At 43.8% G+C, this 9,829-nt stretch overlaps 1 protein-coding gene across 1 annotated transcript; it reads left to right on the forward strand.

Annotated features, from left to right (window-relative positions):
- The first annotated feature begins 3,581 nt into the window (after positions 1-3,581).
- LOC149353693 (defensin-1-like) lies at positions 3,582-5,337 on the forward strand. Its single transcript, XM_089577388.1, has 3 exons — positions 3,582-3,624; positions 4,818-4,877; positions 5,216-5,337. The coding sequence occupies exons 1-3, from the start codon at positions 3,582-3,584 to the stop codon at positions 5,335-5,337; spliced, it is 225 nt and encodes a 74-aa protein (XP_089433514.1).
- Positions 5,338-9,829: the final 4,492 nt, after the last annotated feature.

Below are 9,829 nucleotides of genomic sequence, written 5' to 3' on the forward strand. Positions count from 1 at the left end.
ACACGGTTCTCGCTAGGCAGACAGCGTTCAAAATGAGGGCACTGAGGGCTGGGATGTTGAGGGTGAAACATTTAAAAGAGCCCGAAGTACAAGAAATGTAGTTGGTTAGAACAGCAGCTTGGGCTTGTTGGATTTCCATCCTGATGTTAAGAGCACAGAATGTGGACGGGTTCAGCGCTCGTTGTGTGTGTTTGTCTTCTCGTGTCCCGTCTACGTTCTGCGCTGTTAACATCAGGATTATGTTTAAATGTGACATGACTCCGTGTTCATGCCGTTTTCTTTTTTTTTTTACGGGACCGCAGCCTTCAGTGATCTCCACTCCACTCAGCGCCATGCAAGTGTTATAGTGGTCTACTCCGCTCTCTAGACGAAGGCGACTGTCCTTGTGACAGCACCATTCAAAGCGCAGTAGGACACTTCCGTTCGTCTCCTGAAAGGCTCCATTTAGGAGACACCATCACGGGTTGAAGTAAAAAGAGTTTTTGAGACGAGGACCACAAAATACGTATTGCCAGCATCAGCGCGCAGTGGATCCCTTACGCTCTCATTTACTCAGCTGACAGTTTAAAGCAGTGTGGACACCAACGGTTTGCTCTCCTATGTGTTTTCCTCTTACAAATGATGCGCAAAATATTAGTAAAGTTCGATCATTCCATGATATTATTTTACGATCGCTATATATTTTATAATTGAGTATTGTTCTTGCCTTTTTGATTTCACAAACCGAAGTATAGCTGTGGTGTGTAAGTTGCTTAGATCACAAGCAATACAACTGCTGATACAAAGTTTTCTGTCATTACAGCTCTTTAAGCAGCCTGCCTTAAGTTTTGTAGCGAATTAAAACTACGTGTCAGCCATTGTATTTCAATGCAGCATTTATTTCATGTCTCACATGGCCTAGACACTTAGCTAGACTTGCACGTCACCGTTAACGTTCAGTTGATAGAAATTCATTATATATTATTTAACGGTCGTGAGTGAGTACAACATGGTGATTCATTTATTGTAATGTTTTAGAGAGAAGAAATCAAGCAAGCAAGATTTGGCGGCTATAGTCCTTCAAGTGCTAGGCGTTTATTACTGATGGTCGTTATATTTGTGCACCTTCGGTGCACCGCCATCCATGAAACCTGAGTGGCAGCACTTGCAGCTAGCCGGGGAATTTCAAAACGGTGTTTTCTTAAATCCCTTTTTTTTAATGCAATCACTGCCGTCTCCGCCAGTTCACTAGTGTGCGCGTCACCGATTGCGTTTTGCGGTCACTCATCGAGAAGCTGACAGAGGCTTGAATTGCGCTCTCCCTCCTTGCAGTTCCTGCGTGAAACTTCCTCCTGGCGCAATTCTGAGGTAGCGCAAGAGAAAATTCGAGTTAAAAGACTCATCAAATTTCGCTTACTTGTGGCTCTGAGATAGGCGTGGGGGTATATAAGGGTTTGCGAACGATAAACGTCGGCGCAGCTATTAGTGCCAAGGAGTCGACCTGATGAAGCAAGTGCCCCATTGTTTCTTTGCACCATTTTCAGTTTGCTACGGTTCTGTCGAGACAGTTGAAAACAAGTGCAGAAAACAGCCTTAGAAATAGAATCTTCTAAGTTAGCGAGGATTTGGCAGCATAAGGTTGGCACGATGTTATGAAGAAATGCGCTGTCTTGATCACAAGGCTTTTGTAATGCAGCGAAAGACGCATTGAAATCCGACCCCGAAGTTGAGGGAGCCTTACTAGAGCGTCAGGATGGTGACGAATGTCCAAAAGTTTAACTCTGTATGAAGAAATGGCGTGTTCTAGACGTATTTTCCCCTTCATGTAACAACGACAAAACGGCACTTAAAAGCTTGCACGCAACTCGCCATAAATAATTTTCTTAGCTCCTGGTTTCTTTACTGTCCACGGTCGCTTTGTCGAAAGGCAACTGGTATTCTCACTAGGAAAGATTTATTGGTCTTGTTCACTTGAAAGAAAACTTGTAACAGCCAAACTTCCTGTCATTATAGTCGTGATGACTGGTGGAGCTGCTACACGCCTCATATGTTATTAGCCATGAAGTAGTTGCTCCCTTCATCTGCGTCACTCCGATGGAAAGCATATGCATTCAACCACATAGCAGCCGTCGCCTAACAGAAAGATACATTGAAATCTTTCTTCTAACCTTCCCCACCTAGGCTCCGCGTATATAAAAGGAATGGAGCAACAAATTGCGCTCAATCTGCACGTATGTAGATTTAGCTGTGTTTCCACTAGGAGTTCGCGGGCAATAATTCCTTTTAACGGACGCCTTCCGCTAGGCGACGCCCGTAAAGCATAATTCGTATGAAGTGACGGGCTGCTTAAGGCCACCGGAGTGTTATTTCACAGACCTCGAGCCGAGGGAGCAGGGACGACCGCATGGCCTACTTCCTATAAAGGCAAGTAGGCAGTCTGGGTTAGGCGCTCCGTACCACGTATACTCTCCATGAAAAAAAAAAGTTATAGAGGATTAGAAGCGTTCTAAAATTTACTGCCAACAAGACATAACAACCATGTATTTTAAAAGCATACCTTAATGCATACCTGATTTAGTTGTACTCCCTTTCTTGTTTCGTCAACATTTTTCATGCGCTAAAGTCATTCAGTGCTGCAAGAAGTTGCAAATGTGAATCCTATGTGAGGAAAGGAAAGGTCCAGTGGGTATATTAACCTTGAGTGGGTATATTAACCTCACCGCGAAGGAAGGGATGAAGGAAGGATATAAGGGCGGAAGAGAGAAAGAGGTGCCGTAGGGGAGGGCTTTGGCCGAATTAAAATCCACCATATATGAAAAAGGAAAGCATAGAAAGGATGGTACGAGCACTGCGGCAAATTCCCCCCTCCCCCCGTCCTCCTATCCTTCCTAGGTTCAGGTTCCTGTTTCCATTAACTTTTAAAGAGATATTTTATAAAACATATGATGACGGAGGTGGTCTTGGTGATGAATTTATACGCTGCAAGGGCTCAAGGGCAGGTTTGACCAAACAGCACCACGACACAAGATTTTTCTCTTGTACGCATGATCGGGTCAAAGACCCGTTTCCCAAGCTTTTTTCTGCCCATAAGCCGAGCAAAACGCCAGGGGCAAGCTTGTACCCAATATACTACCAGCCCCGATGATCGACCGTCACATCTTCCTCATGCGAGATGGATGCTGAAACCAGTAGGGCACTGCTTCGGTCAAAATTTTTTTTACGACATTATGCGCGATCATGCTTCTACATAGCAGAAGTCAACACCCTGCCTTGTAGTTTCACAGCCATTACTCACGGGAAACTGTCCTCGGTGTATAAAGACGCCCATTGTCTGCTCACCTGAGCTGTCATAGTATGTAGTGTCTAAACTCCCGCATCCACCTGCTTGATACACGAGTAATCCTACTGATCTGAAAGCTCCGAGAGTCGGCTCATTTGATGCGGAAAGGGAGAACAAAGAGGCAGCATGGCTATCGCTGTCAAAGTGCAGCAATCAGTGGCACAGCTATTGTTTTGTGACGCTATTTTGATACATTTGATTGCTTATGCAGCTTTAAAAACGCTTTCGATCTTTTGCAGATTACATCATCCAGTAAGGAAAGATGAAACTGCTCACCGTTGCCTTTATCTTTGTCCTGGTTGCCGGTGAGTGCGCATGATTTCAAAAAAAGCCACGAATACAAAAACCTACTGAGAAAATGAAATGTCTGCTAACCCAGTAAAATTCTTACAGATCAGTTCAGCCCTGTGCATCAACGGTCACCCCACGCGTATCCCTACGGTTGGCCTCTGGACGAAAGTGGCAGCTATCTTAGTTTCTTTTACAGCCTAATGCCATGATTCATTCTCCGAAACTAATAGAATTGTTATAAGTTTGTGATCGCAATTTCGAGTACGGCACAGCCAGTTATGAAACGTGCTGACTAGCGCTACTACACAATAATGCGATAGTTTCATGTGCAAGCTAATGTTCATTGCATTGAAGCAGTTAATTGACCCTCTAAGTCTCCTAATTTGCTGCTTTCAAAGATGACCGCCGATATGATACATTCAATGTGGAGTTCTCAGAAATGGAATTGGTGAAACATTTGCAGTCCAAAGTACTAGAGAAGTTACTTATGGGTCATGTGGCGGCGAACTTCAGCGGGGCTCCACCTTTTTCTTGAAGCTCAGGATGTATGTATATTATGTATGTATATGGATGTATATTTGAGCCACCCAAAAATTCTGATATCTCAGTCACCTCTTAGGGGCTTGGTTGTAAAAGCAACCCTCGGCTTGAAACGGATGAGTCCAGTGATAGGCGCTATGGCGCAGGTATTGGAGGCTTTGTTGTCTTGCTCCTGGCGATCCGAATCACCTAGTTGGCTGAACTTGTGAAGTAAGTTGACCCAGGTCGGCACGGTAGGCAAATATCCGAGCGCTGAAAAAAAAGCAACAGTTTGGGGTCACTTCAGAAACTATGAGATGCAGCGAAAGTCTTCCCATGATATGCACCTCTTAAGTATTTGCGTAAAGATGTGTTGCGCTCAATTCTGGGCATTATTTTCAGGGAGAGCTGGCCCTCTTGAGTATTTTCAGGAATGTCTTACTTTTTTCTTTTCAGGAGACTTTTACTATGGCTTCGGACAAAGGTGTTCTGACGGAATTCCTAATGAGGACTGCTGCAGACAATATGAGTCGTGCAGAAGTGCTGAATATTCCTATAAACACAGGACCCACCTGAGCTCAACTCAAATTTTCTTCCCACAGCCTATGTACTATAGGAGAGAGACTGAGTTCTGTTTCTGAGCTCTGAGTTCTGTTCTCAGCTCTGAGTGCTGTTCTAATTCTTGCAGGAGTTCTTGTCACAGCTTCGCTCGAAGAAGACAAAGCTGATGTCGCCCACATGAGAGTCCGTGAGTGCTTTTTCAAGCTACACAGCGACACGCGGTAAAAAATCTTTATCAACACGAAATATTTTCAATAGTCAATGTAGAATACGAAATTATTATTGTTGTTCTTCATGGCTAACGATAGTTTCTTCTAAATTGAAAAAATAAAATATAAACCAAGTGCTGTGGAGAGTGCAATCCAGTAATCCGATAAAGCAGAGGGCATTCTTTTACTTTCGATGTATTAGATGGACGCACATCGCAGTTACCTTGCAGAGTGGTCTTTTTTTGCGTTTGCGTAGTTGGATCACGCTCCCTCCTTGCCTAAATACGCTGTTCTAAATTCTGCCGCCTTTTTGCAGGACGCTGGCGCTTCGGCTGCCCTTTGGACCAATTCGCATGTCATCGTCTGTGCCGCAGCATTCATCGTCGGGCGGGTTACTGTGCCGGGTTGTACAAGCAGACCTGCACGTGTGTGCGTTGACTGACATCGGCGCAGACATGACGCCTTCGCCCCATGGAATGAGTGCGCTGTGATACGGAGCCCGAGCGCAGTGAGATGTCGAGTGCCAGGTTTTCATACTACGGGAGTTATAGACGGCGACAATGCGAACCGTCGTCGCTATCAACTGGGAAACCAAATACTTTTTAATAAGTAACCACAAGAAACTGAGAAGCTTGATCTGTGTTTTCTTGCGCGAACTGAGCACGCAACCACAGCACTAACTTAACAACAAAAATACAACACATTTTTTGAAACGCCCAGCGTTGATCCCCTTGCGACCTAACGTTCAAGAACGATGCGAGCAAGAAATGACATGTAATTTGTGCGAACTAGTGGTTGCGTGCTCTACTTCTGAACTTTCTGAACTGCATGGCGAGCAGTTCAAGCACGTCGTCTGTGCAGACAAGTATAAGCAGAATCGCACATACAATTCACATACTTTTTATCGCGGTTTAAAGGCCTCATAAATGCCTGCACCCTGTTATATGTGAATGTTCCGCGCCGCCATCGCTTTATACACAATCGTCGAATTCGGAGGATAAAATTAACAATCACGTTAATCACATCTAAGGTCCTGAGAAATTCTCAGAGCATTAGAACCACCTCGTTGTTTAATAACATCATAAAGAGTTGGGGTTGGGCAACCACCTAGCACCGCAAATTCGCAACATCTTTATTGGTCGCCTGGTAAATTTAGGTCATGATGCTAAATAACGGCTGGCAACATATTATCAAGAATCTTCAACATCCGTGTCGGGATAGCGGACAATCCAGTTCTATTTATTTCCAGTGGGTTGAACGTGTTTGCATTTGTTTTACTTTACTGCTATAGGGCTCCATAAGAATGTCCACCTCACTCAAAAAAATTACTTCAAGTACATTTAAAACCCAAAAATTTGCTTAGTGCTCGACGGTGCATCGGAATGATGCACTGTTAAAAAAACAGAGAGTGCTCGAGAAATTGGTTTTCATGCCGATGTGGAACGGTGTGCTGGTGCTCTTAAAATTATAGCATGCGATACAGGCTGAGGATTGCAGTAATCATTAATAAAATGGACTTCTACCCTCCGATTCTATATATGCCTCGTCCCGTGATCACACACACTGGCAAGGCAAGAGGGCGGATGCGTGGCTTAGAGGAATCCTTGAAAGGTCTGAGAGGTGAAGACCTGGTAGAACTGCTCTAATTAAAGGAAAATTATGCATTTTGTGGCGGCTTTTGTTTTTAGTCTTGCACTTAGTAGAGTGGGAAAGCGTGCATGCTGCTGACTTCTCTTGCGCTTATGCAGTGCAAATATTGCATTAGAGAAAGGTAGCTTGTATCTTCGAACAAGCGAGTTCCCTACTACAGCGCTAAAATATGCGTGGCCTTATATGCTAAAGCTTTCGCTTATTGCTCACCAATGAACTTACGGTGACTGTACCTTTAAGTGCAGTTTAACTGGTATGTTTTATCTTCCTGCTCTTTGTCTATGTGAACGTCAGCGATGAAGAAAAACAAAATAACTTTGCATGCACACCGCAGTGCTTCTGCCATCATTTCACAGGTAACTGTTAATCATGAAACAGGAACTCTTGGTTGAAGGTATTGTGCGCCAAATTTTTTGGCCACTTTCTTCCCACAGACGAATGAACTGCCAGATGTTCTTTGCATTCGAAGTCAGTACCTGTTCAAAATCTATGAAACCTTGGATTTGGCGCGTGATATCCTTGGCCGCACATGTGCATCAAAGCAGATCCGAACGCAATTCTAAACTTATTACGGAGTGCGCGTAATGAATATTACTGCTTGTAACGCCCCATTAGCATAGAGTGCAGCCGGAAATATTCTTTCCTTGATGGTTCCCATAGACCACAGCAAAGTGTGTAGTGAATTAAGCTCTAAACATTTTGTCTGCTTTAGTGCAGTGGATTCGGTCAAGACGTCAAGAAGAGGGCTACTACGTTATAGGTTTTGCTGAAAGAATTGTTACTCGACTCCTTTGCACTGACTCCTGTTAGCCATGAAAATTATGTGCTGAAAATACATCGTGGGTTTTTAGAAAGAAAAGCTCCTTTCTTCTGGTACTTATTGAGAGCCTCTTCCCATGCCAGATGGGAAATCTTCGAAATGAAAAAAAAATGATCACACGTTCAAAGCTATGATTCTTATAGAGCGTTCCATTAGCGATAAGTAAATGGCATTTAACTGTGTGTCATTTCCGTATATCCTTTTGCCGTGCATAGCGCCACTATGGTACGTGACACAGTTAGCTTCGTTGTCTTAAAACACAACGAAACGCCTTGATTATTAATACGGGGGCCCCTTTTGGACAAGTATAGTAACGTAAAGCAGGAGTAACTTTCGCTAACTTCACTTACCTTTAAAGTAAGTCATCTGAAGCGTGCCCGTAAAGACAACTATGTATAACAGTAGTGAATTTCATATTTTTCTTCGCTAATGATAAGTTCGCAGTGGTCTGGCCAGCCAGCTGAGAAATTTTCTTTCACTATCTAGTCTCTAAGACTACAAATCCATCATACTGCATTCCCGAACTCCATGCCGCCTACTTCTGAGAGTGATAGCCCACTTTCGTCAGTTTTGAACGGCAATTCCTCCCTTGTTCCGCGTTACAATCGTCCAACCCCTGAAATTCAGCCTGGGACCAGTGTACTTTCTTTAAATTTTTGTTTTTCTGCGTTCCGTGGCGGCTGTGGCGCTATACTATGAGGCACTGGCGTCAGAATAATGCATCGCTAATATGCCCGATCACAATACAAACGGAACCTTTTAATGCGATTCACAGTGCTTCACGGCTTGGCCCTGATGCCCATTCAGAACATCTTTCGAGTTATGTTCCGGGTCTAGCTGATCTAAGCGCACAAGTAGCATCTCGAAATGTTTTCATTCGGGGTGAATTTCCGCCTGATGTCTCTTCGATCTGTTCATTCGCGTGCGTGGCGCGCAAACCTAAGCTTAACAGCCGCCCCAACATCTTTCTAGTCCAATTATCATCCAACAGTGTCTTCTGAAGTTCTGATCTACTGGCTCATTTTTCATTACAAAAATGGTTTTAAAATTAAAAGAACTCTTGGATTCTAAAAGATACGTGAAGCAGAGAGAACAGACTCACGGGTAAAATAATTTGAAAAACTTTGCTCCCTCACCTCACGGGTTCCCAGGACGTGGTGCACATATCACAAAGTTTTGCTTCTTCAGTAAAAAAAAGAAATCGCTGTGACCTAATGCCACCTGAATAAATAAAATTTCTACCAGCGTGAACATTTTGAGGCGGAGGTTGAAAAACAAATCTGCCTAGGAGAAGCTCCACAAGCACACACTGTCGTTTCATGACGCCTTACATTTCTTTCGCAGAAACGAAGGCTGAGGTGAATTCAAGAAAAAGAAAAAAATACACAAAGGGAGCTACACGGAGGTAGACGAGAAGGCGGTCAGCACTCATTTCTGTGTTTATGGCACAATCAAATCACGAACAAAGGAATTTTTTCTTGTCTGTCGTTTATTACTTTTACCCCCTAGAATAACAGAAACTGGCTCCTACGAGGTTACCAACAAGCGCCAGTTCATCGCGAAAATTCTAAAAGAGGCGAAATCCTGCTGCTGACCCTGCTCGGTGCTGGCCTTTAAAGAGTTACAGCCCTTTTTTCGGCTTTTTCAACTATCCCAGAACCAATGCTGTAAAGAGCTCAACTCTAGCGATGTAACTAATTTTCGCGTCTTCTCCAGACGCATACAGGTTGCGAGAAATAGACCCCGCGATTAATTTCGCATCATAATTTGGCAAATATCTGACGTCAGCGATTGTTCGCCTCTGCGACTCGAAGTGGAAAGAAAGGAAGCAACTCTATCTCCGTGCTACCATACCATCATGCGCTCAAGTTTCCATTCATTTTCTGTTTTCTTGCTTACTTATGCCCAGCGTCTTCGTGAAAAATCTGGAACTGAGCAAGAAGCGCCAAAACCAACATAACTTTTCAAGGCTTTTGCAAGTAAGGTTCCTTTAGTCGCCGCGTGAACGAGGTGAGTGTACGCAGAAAAAGTAAGTTTATTACAAGGTTGGTGGCTGCTGAATTGGCAAAAATTCAAGTTAGTTTGAAAAACATCCTCATTAAGTAACAACAGCGACCCTCTGTTTCCTTTTTGCCAATGCCGGGTCCGTCCCTATACGATTGCGGGTTCGCAGAGAGTGGGCAGCATGTATCACGAGCCACGTAACAGTTTTTGCAGGCTACAATCTTGCAGGCCTCAAGAGAGAGGGCCTGCAGAGTCTGCATGAAATTTATTACTCGTGAATTACTCAAACTCTTAAACATTGACTTTAGCTTAATTCGCGAAATATTGAGCTCTCGGAAATTTACTCGTTTTCAGCATGCCATAAAACTTCTGAAGACACCTCGTCAGAGATGCGGATCTAGTCTGTCGAAAGATTTCACAAACCCTATTGCAGTATTGTATGTTCAACACCATAGC

Source organism: Amblyomma mixtum, chromosome 3 (assembly GCF_055824585.1).
Source record: "Amblyomma mixtum isolate Tamu chromosome 3, ASM5582458v1, whole genome shotgun sequence".
NCBI lineage: Eukaryota > Metazoa > Arthropoda > Arachnida > Ixodida > Ixodidae > Amblyomma > Amblyomma mixtum.

Excerpts from the sequence above, each read along its gene's own strand:
- LOC149353693 (XM_089577388.1), top strand. The coding sequence starts at position 3,582 with ATGAAACTGCTCACCGTTGCCTTTATCTTTGTCCTGGTTGCCG. Across the intron at positions 3,625-4,817 it reads TATCTTTGTCCTGGTTGCCG|GAGTTCTTGTCACAGCTTCG; the intron begins GTGAGTGCGCAT and ends TAATTCTTGCAG. Across the intron at positions 4,878-5,215 it reads TGTCGCCCACATGAGAGTCC|GACGCTGGCGCTTCGGCTGC; the intron begins GTGAGTGCTTTT and ends GCCTTTTTGCAG.